The 24677-nt window shown below is 49.8% G+C and overlaps 1 protein-coding gene across 4 annotated transcripts in view; it reads right to left on the reverse strand.

Moving 5' to 3' along the window:
• LOC117893471 (B-cell lymphoma/leukemia 11A) overlaps positions 1–24677 on the reverse strand; it is a 47172-nt gene that overhangs the window by 6451 nt on the left and 16044 nt on the right. For 2 of the 4 annotated variants that reach the window (XM_034800123.1, XM_034800097.1), the window contains 3 exons: positions 17505–17639; positions 1713–2162; positions 1322–1633 (listed from right to left, as the gene is read on the reverse strand). In XM_034800123.1, coding sequence (XP_034656014.1) covers positions 1322–1633; positions 1713–2162; positions 17505–17639 — 897 coding nt within the window. Of the gene's footprint in view, positions 1–1321; positions 1634–1712; positions 2163–8369; positions 8459–17504; positions 17640–24677 lie in introns of those variants that run through there. The other 2 variants (XM_034800106.1, XM_034800116.1) reach the window with 2 other exon arrangements.

The following is a 24677-nucleotide window of genomic DNA, read 5'->3' on the forward strand; positions in this document are numbered from 1 at the left end:
TGTGTGTGTGTATCTGTGTATCTCTGTGCGTCGAAAGGCTGTCAGTTGTCGTTGGTCGTTTCGCTGCTCCTTCGTCCATTGTCGGAGTCAAACCACTTTGTTGTATTGTCACTGACTTTTGTGTTTTGTTCTGTTCTGTTCTGTTCTGTTCTGTTTTTTTTTGTCGTGTTCGCACAAAAGTTCAAGGGTTAAGCTGCTGCTCGTCTGCTACCAGCTGAAGCTGCGCTGACCGTTGACCGTTGACCACTCTGCCACGCGACCGTTTACCTGTGCATCTCTATGCCTCTGACCTTTGACCCACGCAACGCACACACAAACACAGAGCGCGCGAGCGAGATCATGGCACGTGTCCAGCTGCTAAAAGCTGACCCTTTCCCGCACTGTTCGCTGTGATTCTTCGCCCGCTTTTGTGCGTATGTCAAGTCCAGTGTCCGCAGTGCCGCAGTGCCACATCCTTTGTCCAGTCAAGTGGCTAGCATCCCCCTTCCGCGGCACATTCCTTCGCCTGTCCAGAATGCGCTGCGTCTGAGGCGGCATTCAAATTACCCTCGAGGCACAATCTCACTGCGAGAGAGAGAAGCTTTGTTTTGTCCTCCACTCTCCGCTGCTTTGGTCGTGTATTTTTATTGCTGTCTTTGGCTTTTCATCATCATTTGCATTGAAATGTCAAAGTCAAAGGGTAAGGGCAGGGGCAGGGGCAGGGGCAAGGGCATGGCATGGAAGTTCAACTGCAAATGGAAGATGACAGTGGGGGTTGCCCTTCGGGAAGCTTCGATTGTCCCTGTGTCCCTGTGTCCCTGTGTCCGAGTGTCCCTGCCTCTGCTGCTGCACTCTGCTCTCACTCTCTCTCTCTCTCTCTCTGTCAGAGAGTTGCTGCTGCTGCTGCGCTTTGATGTCCGTCCATCCCAGTGTCCGCATCCGTATCCGCACTGCTTTCTGCTTCCTTTTTTTTCAGTCTCTGTTTTGCTTTTTTGTGTACTTCTCGGACGGACTGCAGCTGCAGCTTATCGCTGAGGGCCCGCGGCCCGATCAGCATTGCGACTTATCCACTGTGCCGCCCCTTTGTGTGGCACACACATCAAACACATTTTTTGCCCAGCTCCGGCACATACAAAAATTGTTCCGCATCTCTCCACTCTACGCTCTGCTCGTGCCCCTGGTCAAAACTGTCGCCCGAAATGACTGCGGACTGGGCTGGACTGGGTGGCACTTTGTGAATTTTAATTTTGCCACCCAAATATGCGGCAAGAATGGGCACGACACGCGCAGGAGGGGGCGGGGCGGGGCGGGGCAGTGTACTTTGTGGCATGAGGACACTCACCTGTGTGGACTGTGTTGGCCTCGGCATCGACCAGCTCCATTTTGGGCCGCTTGGCCAGGGGCTGGCAGTCGGCAGCGGATTGCTCCTGCTCCTGCTGCTGCTGCTGCGATCCTGCGAGATGGGACATGTCCTCGTCGGGGGCATACGGCTCCTGCTTGACCTTGGGCGTGTGTGGATGCTGCTCCTCATCGAGCAGATCGCAGCTGCTGTCGCCGCCCGCCTGCCGCTCAATGGCCGCCGGACTGCCGCGCATCGAGGCCTCGATGGTGGCCGCCGCCTCGCTGCTGTCCTTGGGCGTTGTGTTGTCGTTCTCTGTTGGGGGAAAGAGCGGGAAGGAGCTGCGTCAGTACACAGAAGGAGCTGCAAGAAGGACTCTCCAGTGATGACTCACCGTCAACGAGACGCTTGGGCGTGCTGCTGGCACCGTCGGCCAGCAGATCCGCGGGACTTGGTGGCGGGGTGTGTATCCTGGAGCCGCTGGCTGTGCTGCTGGCTGCCGCCGCTGCAGCTGCTGCTGCGGCAACGGCCGCTGCTGTGGCAGCCGTGGCACCAGGGCCACCGCCACTGCTGACCACCACGGATGGTGCGGACTTGCGGCCTGTGATGGGTATGCCCGAGATCGAGGGCCGGCGGTTGACGAGGCTCAGGGGTCGGCCCTCCTCCGCGTCACGGTCCATTTGGGGACCCTGCGTGGAGCACTGGCCATAGTTCTCCTTGTTGCACTGCAGCACCTTGTGCTGGATGAACTTGACAATGTCCGAGAGGGCGAATGCCTTCTGGCAGGCGCCGCACGTGAGAATGTCCTGTGCGGCAACCGCATCGTTCTCTGTGGAGTCAGAATCTGCAAGGAGGATGGGAGTCGGTTTAATGGTTGCTCTCGCTACACTTTCAGTTCATAAATATTCCCCCAATTCCGCCAATTGGCGACCCGTTTTATGGCCCATCGAATGGTGGGCCATCAATTCTGGCTTAATTCCAGAACGAAGCAAAGGGAAGGGGAGCGAAAGGGAAAGGGAAAGGGAAGGCCCACCAAAAGAGGAAGCCATTTCTGCGGAATGTGGCATGTGGAATTGAATTTACTGTGTCCTGTCTCCGTTCTGGGGTGGTGTGGGGGCAAGGAGTTGTCTCTAATTTAGTTCCTTTGCTGCTTTGCCTCTTCATTTTGTCACTTTTATGGGGCCATGTCCTCTGGCGGCAGTTGCGAGACTTTAATAATCACAAGCACCAATTCTGATGATTTTTACCCACTAATTTGTCGACTGTTCACCGATAACCGATATATTCATCGATAGTTCCCTCTTAACTAATTGCAGCAACTGAAACCATGACAACCCTCCGCCTGCTGCAATTTATTTACATATGGACAGGGGGGGATCGCTCGGCCTCAGATAAGCAGATACTACATGCTGCATGCCGCATGCTGTAAGCAGTAGAAGTGGGAGGGCAGTGCCCCGTGCATGCACTTTAATTTATTTGCCTCTGAGCTGTGTGTCCGCCTTCCGCCCTCCGCCTTCTGCCTAAATGCCACAAACAACAATAAAAACGCTGAACGCTGAGCGGAAGGAGAGGGAACTTCAGCTGATTTCAGGCCGCATTATTTGCATACACATGTGTGTGTGGCAGAAGGGGCACCAACAGTGGTTCAGTTCATAGACTTTGGTGGTGGGACTGATTGTGCCTAGTTTGGCCCATAAATTCCAGTGGCTCAGCCCGAAATTGCTTCCTCCTGCAATTAATTCGAAGCGCAATGAACTGATTCGGCTGCTGTTGTCATGGCGACTTATCTGCCCCAGAAATTAGCAACACCAGCAGCAGCGACAACAACGAAAGTCTCGCAATATATCCTGCGGCTATCCTGCCAACTTTTGTGTGTGTGTTTTCCCCCCTCCTCCCCGCGATTCCTTTTCGTCGATGGAACTTGATTGACCGAACACAAAAACTTCTGGGCAGAGCCACAACCCAAATAGAACGAGGACATCAGCCCCCCGGGGGCCAGCGTCCTTCAAATCGAAATCTCACACAAGTTTTTCCTTCTCCTTTCCTTTCCTTTTTTTGCTGGAGAATATTTTTTATTGTTTCAAGATATATTTTTTGTTTTGTATGCCATAAGCTATGGGTCCATGGGTCTATGATTATAATGAGCTTTAATCTATGTCCAACGGGGAGGGAGCTATCGATGTCACACACTCAATTACCGCATGTCCTGTGTCCCACTGCCAATCAATTAGGAAATATATCTATGAATTATTGACTCCCTGTCGCGCCTGCCACTTGTCCTGCCTCCACCCTCATGGCCCATGCCTCATGCCTCATCCCTTGTCCATTTTTTATGTCCAGTTTGAAGCAATTTGCGGCTTGGCCCGTGGCTGCTCTGGGTTCCCTGGGTTCGCCAAACAATAACTAATGCGCCCTAAGCATTTGATCATCTCTCATGGAACTTTGCCATTGTCCGTGACCGCACACACCGCACATCCTCCTCCTCCTCCTCCTCACTGACTTTTTCCTCTCGCATATATATTTATTTTCCTTCTTTTTTTGTTGCTATCAATTGATTGTTCGTCCTGTGCTCTATCCTGGAGGGGAGCTGCCACGCATACATGTGACACGATGTTGTTTTCGGTAATTTTTGCTGATTGCCTGGGTCTGGCCACAAATTTTCGCTTCATTTCGATTTGATTCGGTTTTCCTTTTTTAGGTTTTTTTTTTGGTAAAAAAAAGAGAATTTGTTTCCCTTTTTTGATGCTGATTATTATTTTATTTATTGATTGGCGATCATTGGCGTGAAATCGATGCGGCCTGCAATTGGCCCAAAAGACAGAGGCAGGGACCCAGCGGCCTACCTGGTTGTCTTTCTACCTGCTTGCCGCACGTAGGCGTGGCCAGAGACAGTGAGATGGACACAGAGGCACAGTGGCACGGTGGCACAGTGGCTGGGGGGGCGTTGCCTGCTATTTGCCTAAGCGATTAGATTAGATGTTTGTCCAGAGATTAGCCCGAAAGTAGGGGTTAAGGGTGGAGTCCATGAGGAGTCCATGAAAGAACAAAGACAGCAAAATACTTATTGACAGCCGCAACAGCAGCGGCAGCGACAGCAGTGGCAGTGGCATGCAATATTGCGCCGCCAGCTGAAGAGGGTAAAGCGTTCGAGCAGCTGGCCAGAGAACAAAAATAAAAGGTGAAAGGGTGGTGCTCGTGGTGGTGGTGTTGCTGCTGCTATTTGTGGAGCTGTCAAATGTCAGACAGCGGTGCTGACAGTCCGCCTGACACAAGTGTCAACAGCACCAGGACTGCCACTGAGAGTGAGAGTTTTTGTCTCTAAGCCAAAGCCAAAGCCAAAGCCGTGGCCAAAAGTCATAAATTGCATTAGCTTTTGGCATCGAGGAAAACGAAAACCCCTTTCTTTTCCATCTCCCTAATCGAAGCCAAAGCCGGCGACCCTTGACCAGATTGAATTGAGAGACGAAACATCAAATATATTTGCAGCAGAGTGTCATAACTGGTGGCTGTCGCGTAAGGATACGCACAAGGATGCGAGTATTTATTGTATTTATTGATGCTGTGTGATGTCATGGGCAAACTGCCTTTCCCCCCTGCTCCTGCCTTCCTTCGGGATATGTGTAATTAATTCATCCACCCTCTCAGCCAGCCATGGGATCCCCCTTTTGGCTGGCTATATTTATAAATTGAAGTGCCGTCGATTTGTTAGCCGCGTCTCTCGGCTTAAGCGAAATATTTACGAGCTGCTACTAGGGCGGGACTGTGACTGGGACCTGGGGGGAGGCCCACTCACTGCACTGGCACTAGATTCTGGACGGAGCAGCAGCCCTCAAAGTAGCACAATTAAGAATTAACATATTAATAGAAGTTTTGCGCAAATTATCAGCGACAAGAAAATATGAATCTCCCCATCGTCAGAGACACTCCGTGGCTCCCTGCCTCCGTGCTCCTTGCTCCTTCCTTCCTGTTTGTGTGTGTATTTTTGTTATTTATAACATTTTCATGTTATTGACTGGCGAGTGGCGAGTAGTTGGAGGCGTGGCAAACAGAAAACAGAAAACAATACGTTGATTGTGCTAATTTATGCCCCCATTCGTGGCACAATCCGGACAGCAAGCCAGCGTCGAAGGATTCGGTTTTATGGCCCAAAGGTTGCGTGGAAGGAGGCCATGGCTGGCGGGGAGTGTGGGTGGGTGGCTCTATTCTAGTGTGTATAACGCCATAAAAACCAGGCAGAGAGCCGCAAGCCACATGCTCGTCGGCGCTGTTTTTAGGTGCTCCTGTCCGCAAGGGAAAGCCAAATGAAAAATGGCGTCACGGCCACAGGGAAAAACTGGACCAACTATCGGGCGGAGTCAGAGAAGGAAAAGGAATCGTAGCTCAAGTTTTGCTCAAGAATCAAACTCGCGCTTTAAAGGCAATACTTTGGAGGCAATCTGAGGGATAAACACCTTGCAACCACTTCAATCACTACACAAATTTTGCCACACACAAAGGCAGCAAAGGAATTGATACCCGCGAATGGGAAACCAATTAAAATACGACGCCAAGTGCTGCTCCACTTCGTTGTCTTTTGGGTTAAATAAAAACACAACAAAAGGCCGTCAGAAATGCTGTGTAAATATTCGAAAAATGGTGCCTGGGCCTGGGCCAGGTTTTTTGTTTTTTGCTGGCCAACTCATTTAAAAAACACCAAAAAAAAAGGTTAAACAAATTCGAAAATTCTATACGTTTTTTTTCTTGACAGATAACAACACACAGTGTCTGCGGGGGCGTTTGTGTGTATGTGTGTGTGTGTGTGTGTCCATTACCCACACAAATAAGCAATAAGTTTATTTTTTGTCTTCTTATATTTTTCGGTTTTTTGACAGTGACAAAGCGACGTCAGCAGCAGCAGCAGCAGCAGAGCCACAGAGCGCGGGGCAGCTGGTAAAGTAAAGTCGACTTAATTTGTTTAAACAAATTACACACACACACACATACACATGTACATGTGAATGTTTGTATGTATTATCAGTGGAATGGAAAGGTGTTTAGCAGCTGAAACTATAACAAACACAGCAGAGCAGAGCAGCGGCGACTCCCCAGTCGCAGTCCCAGCCCCAGTGCCAGTCAAACTCCCACACAAAGTGCTGCCACTGCCCATATCCCGCCACAATGATTCCTGTTGTGTGTTCCTCGCTCTCTCTCCATGTTCTCTCTCTCTTATCAACGGCAAAAGGCCCTTCGCAAAGTGTTTTAGCATACAAAAATTTGGTTTTATTTGCCCAATGTCCGCCCCGAGCTGTTCCGCTCCTCACAGCTGGAGCTCTGGAACTCTGGAACTCTGGCGCTCTGGTGCTGGAGCTGGAGCTGCAGTGGTGCTGCGGTTGAAGCGTTGTGGTCTGCTGTGGTTCAGTAGGGTGGCAAAAGAAGCGGTTAGCCAAAAGCTAGAGCGCTGACTGCTGATAACACCCGCATATGTGCGTTTGCCCCACGATTGCACGATTTGGGGTTTCGGGAGCGAAGAGGGAGAAGTGCGGAGTGCGGAGTGCGGACACAGGGCACACGGGTAAGGTAACGCGTATCTGGACAAACAAACAAGCAAACAAATGAACAGCCAACGGACCCCGAACCCATACCCGTACCCGTACCCGTAACCGTAACCGTGGCTATGGGCATTGGGATATGCCATGCCGCCAGGTTGAGTGAATGAGCCATATGCAAATATGGGCGGCAGCGGTCGCGGCCTGGAATCAGGCATTAACATATACCATATCCATGTGTGTGCGGTGTGTGTGTGTGTGTGTGTGTGTGCGTGGGGCAAAGCTGGACACACATGGCCAACTGATAAGCCCAAAGGAAATGGGAACAAGGCAAAAGACACGACTACAACAATTAGGTATAAAAAACAACCCAAAAGAAACCAAAAGAAATGCTCAATGAAAGTAAGAATAAAAAATAAAAATTACACAAATAAATAGGAAAATGCAATAATTAATCGATGAAACCGATTGAAGATGGATTTCCAAGACAACTCCAAGATAGTTTTATTCAAATTAAAGCGCTGGAAAGCTAAGCCTCAGGACTGTACCGCTCTGGGGTGACGGGAGATTGCCAGAGCAGATTGCAGTCAACGTGCACTGCACCTTTGATGTGGCGACCACTTCACGTACATATCTGTATGCGTATCTGAGAATTCTGTAGCTGCTCTCCGGAGAGTGTTCTGGACATGGGTCTCCCACCAAAAGGAACCGACTGGGCTCTGTTTGCCCAATGCCAATGCCACAGAATGTATCCATTGTTGTGCGTTGTAGCCGTGGTACTCTCATTTTTTCTTTGATAAGACATGTGGCTTGTGTAAGTTTTACTTTTTGTCGCTAAAATATTTGTATTTGTGTTTGTGTTGTGAGGCAAGGTGCTTCGAGGTGGCGGAGTGGGGCAGTGTGTGTGTTTTATTTCCCGAAAGTCAACGACAGCCAGAGCCACAGCCAGAGCCAGAGCCAGAGCTACAGCCACGGACATATGTAAATAGCTGCGATCTATATACGAGTGCGTTTGTGGGTAGGTAAGGTTACCCCTCGCTTCTGCAGTAAGTAGGTCTACGTACTCCCCATCGGCTCAGGCTATGGGACCATGGATATGTGTGGTTGTGGGTGCGGGCGTTGGCTTATTGCTTTTGCTGTTGTTGTTTCGCTTATCAAAAACTGTCCGCACATTTGCCTGTTGTATCTATTTGGGGAACCACAGAGGCAGAGTCAGAGTCAGAGACGTAGCACCGGCAAATGATTAAAGAGAGAGAGAGAGACCAGAACAGAACAGGAAGAAGAACACACGGACCGAGTGGGGGAGTTGGTATGTTCCAAGAAATATTTCCAAGAAATTCTGCGGTTATCTGCGGCTGTGCTGGGGGACACGATACATGCGTTGTATTCTTTTTTTGTCGGTCGCTTATTGGGAAATGTTCTCGGACCGATATGATGGTATCGGACCTCCAACCCCAACGAGCCAATTCTCCACTGGAGCTCGTAGAACCCCCACAAGGTGGGGCTATATTTTGGTGGACACTTACGACTCAGCGAACGGAATCCATGATCCTCACTGATCGACAGCATTTTGTTGTACATTTTGTATGGCGGCTCCTTCTGCTCCACAAAAAAAAAAAAAGCAACGAAGGATTTTCGTTTTGTCTTTTGTTTTTTGTGTTTTTCTTTTTGGATTGCTTTTCGTTTTCTCAACACATCACAAATTGTTTTGTTTTTGGTTTGTTTCAAAAAAATTATTTATTTTTAATAATTGTAAAAAAAAAGTTTTAGTTGGTGAGGCACTGGGGGGGCGGGGGGTTACACACGATCGTAGGTAATCCAAGTGTCCTGCGTGTGGTGGGAGCTTTGAGCGAATGTCTCGTTTCGGGAACACTTTCGCGGGCAGGCGACACGAATCGGTTTCAATCGGTTAACGGCTAACGGTTACGTTTCTGTTTGCCACAAGGATCTCAACTCTCTGTTTTTGCGAAGGAAGCGCATTTGGAAGGGCAGAGCGCGTGTGTTGTTGACCCCTCAGAGGCTTCACGTGGACTGACAATTCGATGTCTTCCTGTGACGGTCGTCCACACGGTCGAGTCGAGGTCTCGGTCTCGGTCTCAGTCCCAGTCCCAGTCCCTCAGGGCACGGTCCTTCCTCTCCCCACACCCCTCCGCTCTGCCCGTATGCGTGTCTGTGTGAGAGGCTGTGCGGTCGACGCTGACGCTGACAGAGGCAGCAGCGGCAGCAGCATACGTTTTTTTATTGCTCTGTTAGTCCGTGGGCATCGGCAGAGGAGAGCGACAAAAAAAAACGTGTGGTAGCCACCACTACACACACGCACACACATGCAGAGGGGTTGCTGCTTGCCACTGCCACCGCTGCTGCTGCCGCTGCCTCGCTGCCTCTCTCTCTCACACTCTCTGGCTGGGCATGTGTGCGTGCTGCGAGTGGACCTCAAGGAAACAGGGGGATGAAAACATCTTTGGACCGACTGGCCGTCGCTGTCAGCGCCAGCGCCAGCAGCAGCAGCGACTTCGACTTCAGCGTCGCTGCCCTGCGTTGGCGCTCTCTCTCTCTCTCTCTGTCTCTATGCTCCCTGACCACCCCCTCTCTCGGGAGTTACTATGCTCTACATATGAGGACTGTCCGTCTCCGTTTCCGTCTCTGTCCGCTGCTAATCGCTGCCCAGAAAATTGAGTTGTTGCTGCAGCCATTAGACGATGGATGGTGGGGGAGCCACAAGAGGGTTAAAAGAACTAGCCCAGAAAAGAGTGATAGAGGCAGACAGAGATAGCAGGGAGGGAGAACGAGTTAAGAGACCAACATGCAATGACCAATGGCAATGGACGGCCACGGGCCAAGCCAAAAGGGCAGTTTTCCCATCCATTGGGGATGGCCAGTGGCCACCCGACAGGAGATGGGGAAAGTCCTTCAATGGCACCCAATGGAACAGGCCCTGGAGCAGCCAAATGAAGGAATCAAATGAATTATATCTAAAGCTCTCCAATTAAATAAATCAGTTTCAAATAATATTTATCGATGGCTTTAAAATTAATATCTTAAGCATCTTTAAAGCATTTTAAGCATTTCTTTAAAGAAAGCGTCTTCTAGATTTACCTTCTGGATACCTCAATCTATCCTCAATCTAAATACAAATAGCACTTGGAGCGTTATCTTATCTCATTGATGGCAGAGTTCGTTATTTGTTCTCATCGATCCAAGTTTTCTAGGACCTCCACTTCAAACTTCTAACTTTGGGATCATATTTTCCCATTCAAGATCATATGATAGCCTCAAAGAGCATCAGATATTTCCAGCATACACGGTTCAGTGAGCTATTTATGGAGACAATGCTCCACACAGATCCTGGACTGCTCTCTCTCTCTGGTTTGCTTGGGATGTGCGCAGCAGCAGCCTCCCCTGGACCCCGGGGATCTTTTGTGTCGAATGCCGCTTCTCGCGTCGCATCGCGGAAGCTGCGTAATAAGTGTGGCGACCAGCCCTTCTCCCTTACTCAGTGCCCCTTCCACAGCTCCTTCTCCCGTTTCCCATTACAGATCTCCTTGCTCTCTTTTCTAAGAATAGATGCTGCCACAGAGAGGGGCAGACAGAGAGTACTAGAGAGCGAAAGAGCTGAACAGACAGAGAGAACGCCAATGTTGCCTCCTGCTTTTCCATTGTGGTGCTGGAAGGTGGCTTCTTCTTTTGCTTCTTTTAATCCTTCTTTTATTACTTCTTGGTCCATCTTTTACTGTTGGTTCCCTTCCATTTATTTTCTCTAATTCTTATCTGCAATAATTCTTCAATTTCTTCTCCGCAAACTTGAATTCTTCATCTCCGGAACATTCCTTCATTTCTACCCTTTCTCTTCCAAGGCTTCCTCTTTCTACAAATTCGAAGCCCAGCTTTTGCTTCTCTCCCTCCCCTTCCACTGCTCTTTCTTCACCCCTTTCCACATCGAATTCTTTCTGCTTCTCGAACCATTTTCTTGTTCTTGTTCTTCGTCAGTATCCTTCCCCTTCAGTGCCTAATCCTTTCCCTTGTCAGGGGGTAAACGGTTTTTTGTGTGTTGTTTTTTCCCCCCTGCATGTCGATCGAGTTTTTTGCGCGCTCATTTGGCTTACCCCCGAGACGGGACGGCGGCGCCTGCGCAGATGCGAAGCGTGTAAAAGGATGCTGCTAATGTCCTGGCACTCCCTGCCGCGAGGAAGGAGCAGAAGGAGGAGAGCCTAGCATCGCGTCTCGGCCTTTGTGTCGCTTAATCAAACGCAATTCATCGCAGGACCAAAGCCGGGAGCTGTAGGGAGGAACCCAGGAGTAGGCCAGGAGGAGGGGGGGTTGGTGCGGGTACGTGACAGTACAGGACAGCACAGCACAGCACAGCGGCCCGCGTTCCTGTCCTGTCGCTTGTCGCTTGTCGCCTTGCAATTATTTTTTATGCAATTTTTACCGATCGGCCGGCCGTTTCCTTAAAGTTTCCTTTTTTTATTTTCGCCTCCTTTTCCCATATTTCCCTTTGTTCTGGCCTTGTTTTTTCTCCTTCTTCCTGCGTGTGTGTGTGATTTTTTTTTTGCAACCCCCGAAGGAGGTCTCGAAGGATCGTCGGGGACGAGTTCCTTGTGTGTTTTGTGTGTGCAAATTGTGCGCCCAGGTAGCCCTCGTCCTCTGACCAAGTCCTGTCCCCCGTGTGTGTGCGTGTGTGCGCGTGTGTGCGCGTGTGTGTGTGTAACGGCATTTTTTTTCTATGCAAATTTGGGTTGTCCCTCCCGTGATATTAATTTTTTATGCCCCTCGTGCAGTCCCGGTTCCGCATCTCCCCCCCACCCCAGAAGACGCATTTTTTTTTTCTTATTGTTGTTTTTTCGGGACCCGTTTTTTGTGTGTCAGTCGGCATTTGGGTTCGTTTTGGGTGGTGGCCAAAAGATTTTCCCAAGATATGAGGCCGCGGGTATGGGGTGCTCGATGTGTCACATGTGTGAGGCAGGCAAAGGAGGGTCCTGGACCGGAATGGGACTTTCGGAGTGGGAAAGCTGATGCTGCCGGCTGCTCTCGTCCTTTCGCATTGATTACCGTCGCTTTTTTAATTCAATTCAAACAATGATTCAAAAGAGGAAGATGGGAAGACAGGACTCACAGCCTCACAGCCACCCCAGACCTAAGACGGGCAATTGTCGTTACCCTTACCCCATGCCATGCGTTTTTTTGTCTCTTGTTTTTCCGTTTTTTTTATGCATATATTTTTTTTGTATTTGTAAGCTGATCGCTGCATAAATTTCACTCTGATATTCACGGCCGTTTTTTTTGGTTCCCTTTGCCCAAGTTTTGGTTTAAATGAGCAAATCCTCATCGTTCCTTTCAACGAAAATGCATTCGTTTTTAACGGAAAATTTATGAGCATGAACTGGAAAAAGGGTTACCCAACGTCCTGTCCTGCTCACCCATTGCTCCTTTTGCTTTTTTTGCTAGTTTGCTGGTTAGTTGCGTGTTGCAGATAGACATCCATTCTGTGGTGACGGCCTTCGTCTCGCAGCGGATCCTTTTTGTGCATTTTTTGTCCTTTTAAACCAAAAAACCAAAAGCGCCGTATGGAAATTTGATCTGAGGTTTAATCTGGCGGGTTACTGTAACGGTTTTTGGTAGGGAAACGGCTGAAAAGTTTACTGCCAGACAGGTTTTGAGTAGAGAAATGGCAGACAGAATGCAAATGGAAGTTCGGTTGCAATTGTGAATTGTTTGTACCGCAAGTTCCTCAATTGTCCTGAATCAATTATAGCTCTGGAGTAAAACTATGCAATAATCGCAGGAATTTCCTGCAAAATGAATAAAGAGCACGATAAATCTCAAGCACATGCTAATGGCATAAATTTGCCGCACTTCAGATGCATTTGCCACCTTTAAACAGTGCTCTGGCAGTGCATATTCCATGTTCAATCTGCTAATACCATCAGAGACATCAAAGATGGGACAGAGATGGAAGCAGAGGGAGGGGAGATAGGGAGCTGGAACCTCTCTTGACCCACAAGAGAGAACCTGCGTTGGCAGGTTGTCTTCTTCGTAGGACTCTATTGTTGTTGTGATTGGATTTGTCATCTTCACGCTTCTTGTCGGCCGAAATCAATCAGAGAGCCCAAGCCAGAGACACCTTCGAGAGGCAAAGGCTGAAGCGCTGGAGGAGTGGGAGAAGACTTTGCTAATTCCCGAAAATAAAGTGAAACACGTCACACAACAACACACAACAGATCGTACAGATCGTACAGATCATGCATAATAACCCAGGGAAAGAGCAGAAGAAAAGAAGAAACTGAAATTATTATTACTTTTTTTTTCTTTCATTTTTTTTTTTTTGACAATTATTGTTCAAGGTGCTCCTTTCACCGCACCTCAACCTCTGGCTCTGGCAAACGATGATGATGATGATGATGAAATGTTGTCTTTGGACGTGGACACAGGTCGGTCCCAAAAGGCCGGACAAAACGTGGGACGATGGCAGAGAGAGAGAGACACACACACACACACATGGATTGGGCAGAAAATCAGATACAAAACACGCAGCGGCAGCAGCAGCAGCAGCAGCAGCGATACAGATACAAAGGCTATCCTAAAGATGCGACCAGAAAGATATAACAAAACAGACACACACAGATACACAGATACAGATACAGGCTGTGGGGCACTAAATAGCTGCACGTTGGACACTGGCACGGTGCGTCTTGGACATGCCAAACGATCGACAAGCGAGCGACAGAGGTCGCCCGGTTGGTCTCTGGGGAGCAGAGAGCTCTCCACGCAGATTGTGCAACACAACAGCAACAACAGCAGCAGTATGGCAGCAGAGGGAACAAAGCACCTTCTTGCCGGGGCAAGGCGACTCAACTCGACTCGACTCGACTCCAACGCCAACGCAAACGAAACTTTCTTCACTTTTGCGGCTTTTGTTGGCCCAGGTAGCAGGCAGGCAAACGGACTGAAGCGGACTGAAGCGGAGTGGAGCGTATGACGACAATTACTCAAGTGACATCTCCATCGCATCATCTGCCATCTGTGGGTGGGGGATCTCGGACCATGCGACGGACGTGCCCATGCCTCTCGCACACGGCTGTGTGCCCCATTTCGGATTTACGGCTTGGGGCGTCGCCGCTGTTGCCAGCTTCAGCTTCAGCTTCAGCCTCAGCTTCAGCCTCAGCTTCAGCCTCAATGCGGTTGTTCCCGTGCGGTACGTGTTTGGCATATTGAATGGCCATCCGTACATATGGATGTCCGTCACTCAGTCAGTCTCCGTTCGTTTTGTCAGCTCTCAAAAGCCTCAAAAGCGGAGAGAAATCATGGGAGCAGGCTCTCCTCTGGCTGCGGAATCCCTAGGAATATTTAGGCCCATCTATTGGCTTGTTCATGCGATAATCATGTAAATAAAATCAACTTAGGGCTACTCTTTAGCAGCATCTGGGGCTGCAGTAGGGATTGCCATCTAATGGGCGTGTCATTGTCTAGTACACCCACAAGACCGAGGCTCCGTAATGATTTATCCGCAATAAAGGTTGCTATTGTTTTAGCCAGCAGCCAGGGGATGGACACGCGCACAGATGATGTCGTGCCAGCAGCTCTGTGTGGCGGCACTGACCAGGCCAAGACGCTGACAAAAGCAGCAACGCCCACGGCAGCAGCGGCCTCTCGTTTGTCGTCCAGCAGTCACAACAGAAGCTGGAACAACAAAAACAAACGACAGACGACACACAGCGAAAGGCACAGGGCACTGGGCACAGGGCACACGGGAGGTAGGTTGCATCCTTCTCGTAATCATAAATAAATTGCATTTGTGGCAGGGGCAACAGCCATCATCATCATCAAAAGTGTGCAAGCCGACGAGCGGAGAGCCCTAAAGGCCAATGATGCGACAAGTGGCGCCTCGAGAGCCTCGAGAGCTGCAGCTAGAAATATTTCACAAATAGAGCACAAAAACTAATCGAAAACCAAAACCGAATCGATAAGCAATAAGCAAAGGGAATTAATCGAACCCCCAGAGATCCATTCAGCTTTTTCCGCTGTTTCCGCTGAGAATCTCCACGCAACTTTGAAGCCTTATCCTATGATCGCAGCAATTCAATTTGTGTCCAATCTCAGCCATCGGAATCCTCCCCTTGCAGTCTCCCCACCAAATCATTAATCAAATTATTGGCAATCGAATGTCGATCGAGTGCTGTGCATCGGTTGCATATCGAATTGCCTTTGGCCTTCGGTTGCATTATTATGTCATGCCATGCCACATGCGGGTGCAGGCACCCAAAAAGGGTTAAACCCCGCACCCAGCGAACCACTCCAAAATTATTTAGCTAATTTTCAGTTTTACAATTTAATTTGTTTGAGTTTCCACATGTCCCGCATATCAAGAAATTTATTACGACCCGTTGCCCCTGCCCCTGTCCCTGGCCCAGCCGTTGCGCATGCGTCGTCCCTCGTCACCTTGGGGCGTGGCACTGGAGCGGCCCCTGTGGGGTGCTATCTATCTATTTCGGGCGTCTTATCGCTGGCTGAATGATTCAGTCGAGGTAAAGCCCGTGCCCGTGCAGCCGAAGTGGGTCAGGGAGCAGACGCTGGCTTGGACATGCGTCAGTGAGGCGTTGCTTCCGGCCTGACTCTGCCTCTGCCTGAGTAGCAGCGAGCTCCCCCTTGCCGCAGGTCATTCCTGCTGGAGACACACAAATCCCGAACATGGGGGGAGTGGGCTGAGGGCAGGGGAGGGCTTGTCTAAATTTGGCATTAATTGCTTGGAAAATGTCGCTCCAAAGAGGAGCCACCACCAGCAGCAGCACCGCCGACGCTCTCCCCCTGGTGCTCGTGCAGCGCAAACTTGGAATTGGAACTTGCAACTGCAACTGCAACGTCGTCGTCGTCGTCGTCGTCGTCTTGAGGACAATAAAAGTTCGTGAGAACTTGATGCTTATCGAACACTGAACTTGCAGACAATGCCAACCCAATGAAATGGCGAGTGGGCAGCGACAGTGGGGCTGAGGCTGAACAATCTGCAATGCAAGGAGTGGGGGCGGTAACAAAGGGGGGCATGCAACAGCAGAGGCAGCAGCAGCAGCAGCAGCAGCAAAAGGTTTAAGCCATTTCCCCGCTGCTTTGATTAGCCTGGAAAAAAGGAAAATGGATCAAAATCAGAGTGCAACGAAATGAAATTTCCCACGAAAGGAACCAACTCCATCTCTCTCGCTACAGCTGCCCTGCCCTGCCCTGTCCTGTCCTGCCAGCCCCTTTCATTCGCCACGTCACTGTATCCTTTCTTTTTGTTTTTTCTTTTTTGCACACACACCTTTTCGCTCGCAGGACTCTCTTAGGTCGTTCGCCTTGCAGTCGCTCGCATTCGCACATTTTGCTGCGACAATCCTTAATCCTTTTTCTCACGCACCAAAAAACATTCAATAAAAAGAGAGAGAGAGAGGGAGAGAGGGAGAGAGTGAGTTCTCAAGGATCCTTCTCTCGATCGATGACACGTTGCAAATATTGGACAGGACACACAGCAGCAGCAGCAGCATTGTCCTGGCGATTTTCGCCACAACGGAACGAAACCCTCAGACAGCGATCCAGGTAGCAGTAGCTGTGCCACATCTGCATCCTCATGCCTCAACAATGGCAACACGCAGTAAAATCCGAATCATGATCAATTCAATTATTGGTACTCCCCGATCGAAGGAATCGGAGGAGCCGAAGCCGAAGCAGAGGCCGAGGCCGAGGCCGTCACCTGCTGCTCGCCCGTCCATTCCGTTCCTCACTTTTCCCATGACAAAATATATTCCGCGGACAGCTCTCCCCTCGCTCTAGCTCTCTCTCAGGGAGGGAGACAGAGAGAGCTCCCATTGTCTGCGGGGCTAATCAAGTGGCTGCGGGACCAGACCAAGGGGCGATCTTTTCGCATTTTCCTCCTACGGGGCGCTGCATTGTGTCTGCATCTCTCTTCTCTTTTTTTCTGCTGAAACATGAGGCGGCCAACAAGTGTTCCGAGTCCTGAGGCAGGACACAGGATGGACGATCGGTCGATGCATGTACACATGCGCTTAGTGTAATGGGATAAGCTGCTCTGCTCCCTTCACAAGTGCGCGACGATAATGAAATTTTATACTTGTTCCTGCCTCAAAACAGAGGCACAACAGAAGAAGCAGCAGCAGCAGCAGGGGCAGTGGCAGCAGCAGCAGAAACGAAATGGTATTTGGCTGTGGGAAATTGTGGGAAAATCTTTCGTTAATCCCTGCCCTGATGAATTGTTCGATCGATTCGCAGGTGCATGCCCCATTGTTCCAAACGAATGCGAGAAACGAGAGCTCTCGCTCCAGCTCCTCTTCCTCCACTCCCAAGATTCCAAGAGATTATGGACCCGATTTGCACCCAGCGTATATCGAGGAGCTATCAAGGTTCGACTGCATTAAAGCTTAGGGAATGCCCAAGGAATTCTTTGATTATGTTATGAACATCACTGCGCAGCCCGTGATCTTTTTTTTAGAAGATCTTCTAATTGACTGATCTTAACTGGAGTTAAATGGAGTTTTTTCACATACAATTCCTATAGATTCCCATCGTTGGATCGATTCCCCCCTAAGTACTTTCCAAGTTTCTTTCTTCGATCGGTGATCAGTTCTTTCTCAAGTTAAAATCTATTCCCTTGGCTGGCCCGATCATTCATTACTCACTGGCTGGGATTGGGAGGGCGGCTGCACTTGTGGCACTTGTGGAACCAGTGATCATTAGACGTGGGAATTCTGGGCGGACGCACAATGTGGTGCCCGTTGCGGCGGTGTTGGTGCCGTTACCGTTAGAAGACTCACCTGCAACGAGAAGAAAAGAGCGAATTCAGCGCATAAATTATTAATTAAGAGTGGGATAAAAAAAAAGCAAAACACAGAAAAGAAAAGAAAACGAGCACCGGGCACCAGATTCCAGATTCCAGTGCAAATAAATTAGCAAAGCAAAGGAGCCCCTGAGAACGCCACGTGTGGCACACGCAAGAACCGTTCCACCACGGCATGAGCAGCAGCAGCAGCACCAGTGACCAGTAATGACCCCCGAGGAAAGGGCCGACACCGCTTCACCATTCATGTGAATGCGGAATGAGGAATTTTTCACACTGCACTTGAGCAGTCGGTGGTGGTGGTGGTGATCGGGTGGCGGTGGCGGTGGTGCCACTGCTTGTTGCACGTCTCAAGGAAAACAAAAGAAGTTCGCATAACTGGAATTAAAGCAGCGCCCATCCACAGGTAACAGTAACAGAAACAACAAACGCCTCAGAGCCAAAGATGCGGATACCCTACATTGGTTGTACATGCAAAGTTCCCCTAAGCGAAAGGATAGTCATTGGCATATTCTGTGCAACTTCTATTAAGATGATTCCAATTCGTTTGCAAAACTGTGTCCTCTCACTTAGGAGACATTTGTACAGATAATCAATGTCATTTGATTTACTTGGGAGTAACTTGAGTGTTTCTAGAATCATAATACCCTCTCTTTGGCAGGGTATACACGACAGTAACTGAGTAGCACGACGGCCGGCTCGTGGGTAGCGCGAGTGCTAAATGGGCCACAGAGTGAAGGGAGAAGTGGAGTGTGGAGAGTGGAGTGTCATGGAGTGTGGGGCTGCACATGCAATCGAATCTGCTGGAGTGGACACCACACACTCCCCCACAGTCCATGTTGCCACCTCCTTCTCGTGTCACCTACTCCAAAAGCCTCAGCCCCAAAGTCAGTCACCCCGAAAACAGTCACTCCCGAGATGGAGAAGCTGAAGGCTGAGTCTGAGGTGGAGGTGGAGGAATGGAGAGCTGCTCCTCTCATCAGCGGAGACAATGGTGGGAATATTCTCATATTAAGAAATCGCGCGATCTTCAGCGCCAGATGTGTCCGTGTCCGTGTGTCCCCGTGTCCGTGTGTCCGTGTGTCTTGTTGCGAGTGTTTGTATTTAGTGCAACGGCGCAGGTCAGCGCCAACGGTGCCTGCCCCAACAGTGGCAGTGGCAACAACAGCAAATGTTCATGGCAAATTCGCAATGTGTCGTGGTCGTGCCACCGTTGTCATGTCCGAGAGTGTAACAAAGACCTCGACTGAGAATACCCCCAATGCCATTGCCTGCCTCCTCCTCCCCCCCCCAAACAACGAATGCCTCATGGCCCCAATTCTTTCGTTCCTTCCGCTGTTCCCGTTCCCATCCCCTCGTCGCCAGGTTGCGACGCCCCCGCCAAGTAGCGCGAATAAACATTCATGCAACTGCAGCAGCAGCAGCAGCGGCAGAGGCAACAGCAGCAACAATAATTGCATTACACATAAAAATAAATTGTAATGAACTTAGGGAAGAGCGAGGGACGACAACAGAAGAAGGAGGCAGAGGCAAAGGCAGCGGCAGTGGCAGCAGAGGAGACAGCGGCCAATGTGAAAATCGATGCGGAAGCATGCTACAAACAGCGGCATGGACCGGCAGCAGCAGCAGCAGCAGAAAGGGCAACAACAGCTATAACAAATTTCACCTTAGCTTTGTTTTTGGGTCTAGGAATTTTCCACCAATTCGTCCAAACTGTAATTTGTTGTAACCCGCCAGAAGAGCATTTTCCCCCTGGCTTTTGCTCCCATCCCTTTTGCTGTTGTTGGCAATAAATATATTTAAATACGAGTGCAACATGCAGCAGCAACAGCAGCAGCAGCAACATCAACATTGATGCGGAAAGCGCTCGAGAATTTCCATTGATGGAAGCCCATGTGATGGATTGTTTTTTGGGAGGATTTAAATTTCCAAAAGAAACGTTTTAGGAAGTGAATTCACAAGTGTTAAAATTATAATTTATTAAGTAGAAAGCTACGAAGTTAAAGGAATAAATTATGCTAAAATATAAATTAAGAATTAAAACTAGTAAGAAGAAAACAAAAGCAAGCTGAAAATATTTAACATAAACAAGAAGGAAATGAATTGAATGCCTTTAATCTGTTTAGGGATTTCTCACGATGAAAATAATTCGAGAATCTGCCAGAACTAAAGAGCAATGAAAATGGCAAAGAAGATTCCTTTATTTGGAAATAAATAAGAGTACCCTTTGGAAGTAGAATATAAATAAATGTGAGAAATGAAACGGCAAGAAAGAAACGAAAGAGTTTCCCTACTCTAGGGACTCTCTGTCAGGACTCAGCGGCAGAAAAACTGAGCACGCAGATTCCACCCTTAACTGTGAAGCTGCACTGGAAAAGAGAACAAATCAAACTCTCTACCCAATCCTTTGCATAGGTGGAGACTTTAGGGATTCATAAAGTTATCAAAAGGCAAGTCCTGCCAGAGTCACACACTCAGCCACACACACAATGTGGCATATACGAGTATGTGCAGCCCATTCCGTACTCCCACTCGTATGTGGCTTGGATTTGTGTGTGTGTGTTTGAGTCAATTAATTAGCCATGATTCTCACGACCTCAAATTAAGAGGAAAGCCCATAACAAATAGGAAAATCCAAGCACCAGCAGCAGCAGCAGCATGCAACAAGAGCAACATTCAGCGGATGGGGGGATGGCACTGGCGACGGATTGTGGGGGGGGGGGCGACAATGGACAACGACGGACAATACAATGGGCCCTACAATGCCCCGCGGGGCAGACAGAGAGAGGGAGAGGTTAAAGAGTTAGCATCTTGCAGGCAGTTCAAGTTGCAAGTTGCCAGTTGCCAGTAGCAAGCGCCAAGCGCCATGTGGAATGGGAAGAAGCTGCCACTGGCACTGGCACTGGCATTGCCACTGTGGGGATTTGGATTTGTATTTGGGAGATTTTTAGGGGAATGTCAAGCGGCTTTTGTAGGCGGCAGTGGGTGTACGGGAGCGTACCTGGAGATCTGATTTAAGCCCGAAATTAGGAATAATGGCAATGGCCTGCACATGACATCCTCTTCCCCCCCACCCCCTGCACAGGGTGGGAAAGGGAGGTAGACGCCGTAGTCCGGAGTCCGAGTGGAGCGTTGACAGGCAGCAAATGCGAACAAGACAGCATCGCTACCCACAGCAGACAGTTGGCGGCACATAGATGGGACTGAGACGGAGACTGAGACTGGGGCAGGGACTGGTGCTGGTGCTGCTGCTGCTGCTGCTGGGGGCACGTTGCACTGGGGGCACAGTGAAATTATCTCACGGATAATCCGAACAACACGTTCAACCTTTTCTTCGCTCTTTCTCTCTCTCTCTCTCTCTCTCTTTTTCTTTTTCTTTTTCTTTTGATTTTTGTGTGTTTTTTTGTGTTCATTGTGGAGCTCGGCCGCTCCGTTTCTTGAGCGGATTCCCCCAAAGCGGAAGGCAGGGGACGGAGGGGCAAGTTCCGAGTGTGGGTGATGGGATCTCACCCTTTTCGAGGGGGGGTGTGGGTTGCGGGGCACTGCGGGGGCGCCTCCAGACAGACCATTTGAAACAATGGCAAAATGCACCTGACTGCGGCCTGGAATCTCTCTCGCTCTCTCTCTCTCTCTCTCTCTCTGGCTCTCTGAAACCTGCAGCAGAATCTGGGGCCCAAGTTGCAGCAGCATCCAAAGCGGCAATAAAACTGTAGCTAAAATGTTGAAGATGAAGCTGGAAAGTGTTTCAGCTACATGCCACAGCGACTTCGTCTCTGGCTCTGGCTCTGGCTCCAGCTCTGTGACTTCGACTCTCTGTGGTTGGTCGCTGCTTGGAAAACTGTTGCGGAAAAGTTATTTGCTGTTTGCTTAGCGGCAGTCGCAGCAGCAGCAGCACCAAGAGAAAGGGTAACAGATTCCCACACTCCCAGCCGGATGGATGCGGGGGCGGCAGGCGGCAGGAGGGCTGACACACCGCAAACGGTACTCCGGGGCCTGGCCCAGAGTGTTGACAACGACACAGAGACCATTGTGCCATGAATGGAGGTGGCATGAGGCATGAATCTCTGTGTGTATTGGTGTGCTTGTGTGCTTGTGTGTGTGTGCGACTGATTGATGAATGTCAGCGCCCGAAAGTGTTTTGTGTGTGCGACATGGCAGTTGGGGGCAGGTGTCATGGGAAGCCCTGCGAGCCCTGCGAGCCCAGCGGCATTGAAGGTCACCCTTTGGAGTAGATCTTTGATTTAACCCCCTCCCCCCTCACCCTTCAGGCACTCCATCAGAATATGTGGCACAAACCCTGAAAGAGGCGAGCGAGCGAGGGCTCCGCTTAGTGCCGCCACTTGAAGGCCTTCAAATATGTTGCAAAAGCAAACAAAAGCAAAGCGAACGTGCAGCGTGCAACGTGCAACGTGCAACATGCTGCAACCTGCTGCAGACACACTAACTGTACCATGCAGCGGCGGAGTAACCTACAAATAAAAAGGCAAGCATAAAGGCCCACAAATCGACAGAAAACAGCCAAAAGTTGAAAGTTGAAGTCGTCGCGTCTGCGGCTGAAGTATCTGCCAGATACGTAGATACTCGCATACTCGAGAAGATGCTCGCAGGCGGCAGCAGGCGGCATGCCCCAGAGCCAGACACACTCCGCGTGATCGACCGTGTGTCGATGGACAGATGGACACTGGACGAGGTGCCGGTTGCCGGTTGCCTGGTGCCTGGTGCCGGGCCATTGCCATCCATATGGATGAGCGAGCTCTGTTTGTATTACGTTTGAAAGTCATGTTGCAGAGATATCCACCACGAAAAAAATGTATCTGCATATCTGCAACGGGGCACCTGTGCTGCTTGCCACCCGCTGCTGATGCAGCCATCGCTCGTCGTCACTTGCATATCAATGTGGCCAAAAAAATATAAAATGTGACGTCTCTCGAAGCTGCACGATCAGAGACGGACCCAGAGCTGGAGCCTGCCTGCCATACACACGGCCTAGTGCGTCCCTAGGTCTCCCCCCTCCAGCTTCCCCCTGCTGTCCTACAGTGACGCAATCGAGGACAAGACTACATTATAGAATAAACAAAACAGCGAACGACCTGCGGCAGCGGCAGCATCGCATAGCGTAACATTGAAAGTGCAACATCGTGTTGGTTTCGTTCGCTCGAATACCCTGTAGAGGCAGCGGCACAGCAGGAGCAACCATGTTGAGACAGTGGATATGCTGCAGACCCCAGTGATGCCCCACAAAAATCAACAAAATAAAGACCTTTTGCTTATCCTTCCCAGATATTGCTGACTTCTATTTCTGCATCTTTTTGGCACATTAAAAAACACCAAAACCTACTCCTACAGGATATGCCCCTGGTCGTAGGGTTCGCTTGTGGCATTCGTTGTCTTTTGGATTTCTTTTGCGACGACGACGACGACGACGACGTTTGCCGTCTGCGGTCGGGCAATTGAATTCATTGAATGCCCAGTCGTTTTGGGCCCGAGAGATACTTACAACCGATGCCTGGGTGCTGCCTGCTATGCCTGCCTGCTGCCTGATTTGCTCTTCTGGCTTAAAATCAACCACAGGCAGCAGGCAGCAGCCAGCAGCAATAGCAGCCACAACAGTCAGCGACAAAAGCATTCGACAAGCCGAAGACTGGGGGCCCCGGTTCGCGGTTACTTTTGCAATTTGTATTAAGGATGATTCCCAGCCAAATGGGGCACACGGGGCACGTACGGGGGGGGCAAGGGCAGATGAGAGACACGTCTGCGGTCTGTGCGAACATCGCGCATTTAACTAAAGCTTCACTCCAGCTCCGTTCCCCGCTCCCCTCCCCTTTGTTGCTCTCAACCAGAATACAAACCAATCCAATTTTCGGCTGCGCATTGACAACATTTGCATTTACACGCACTTGCCGCAAGTTGGACATGCCGCAAGCTTCACACTGACACACTCCCACACACGGACACGGCAACGGCCAGAGTCCCCCAGCCCTTCCTCTGTGGGTATCAATCGGATTTGAGGCATGAAAGAGAGTCCGGGCACAATGGGGCCTAAGCCATGGGGCTGGAGCATGGTGGGGAGACATGTGTAATGGAAGCAGACTAAGTACGAGCATAAATTGTGTGTGTGGCAGCTTTGCTGATTGTGCATTAGAGTTCTTATATGTATGTACATATTATGAAGGTAATTGCTATCGATTATTATCGTTGTATTATCGATTTTTCGTGGAATTATTCATGGTTCGATTTCCTAACTTAATTTTTGTATCGAATAATTAAAGTCGATGAAGTCACGCTATGATATTTATCAACAAAAAGCACTTTCCATCGATTTAGCTCACTTGAGTTATCGAGTTATCGGTGAAAAAATCGATCAATCGATGGGAAATATAATTCAAAATAATTTCAATCGATTTACCACATATTGTAGTTTATTTCCCGCTAAGTACATCGATATTTTCTGTGGGTAAACTACTCAAAATACTCTTCCCCTTGCCGTTCTTCAACTATTCTCAATCAATTCCCACGCACACTCTTGCCTGATGGCAGCCCCACCTCAATACACGCCCCCGCCTCTCACATAACAACTTCCCATAAACTCACGCCGAAGAGCTTCAGAAACGGAAGGAAGTAAGTGAGATGACAATTTCTCGCACTCTCGCCCTTTGCGCCACGCATTGACACCTTTCCCAATCAACTCAACTCGTGTCGGAGGAAGGAGGGGGGACGCCAAAGTGTGTGCGGGGGGTGGTGCGGCATGCAGGTGAATTTCAGTGCAGCTGCGATTTGTTTCACTTAGTTTTGCCGTCATCGTGGCCCGTCGTCAGCCTCTCCCCGCCACTCAACTCACTCATCCTTCATGGAACATTGGGTTGGAAATTTGCGTACGGCGGCATCGCTGGGATTTTGGGATTGTGTAAGACATGCACGCAACATTACCGCGACGGTGGCGCCCCATGCCCCTCCATGTACAGTGCATAGATGTCGTGTAAGTCAGCCAATGACAACAGCAACAACAGCAGCAACA

This window comes from Drosophila subobscura, chromosome A (genome assembly GCF_008121235.1).
Source record: "Drosophila subobscura isolate 14011-0131.10 chromosome A, UCBerk_Dsub_1.0, whole genome shotgun sequence".
Classification (NCBI taxonomy): domain Eukaryota; kingdom Metazoa; phylum Arthropoda; class Insecta; order Diptera; family Drosophilidae; genus Drosophila; species Drosophila subobscura.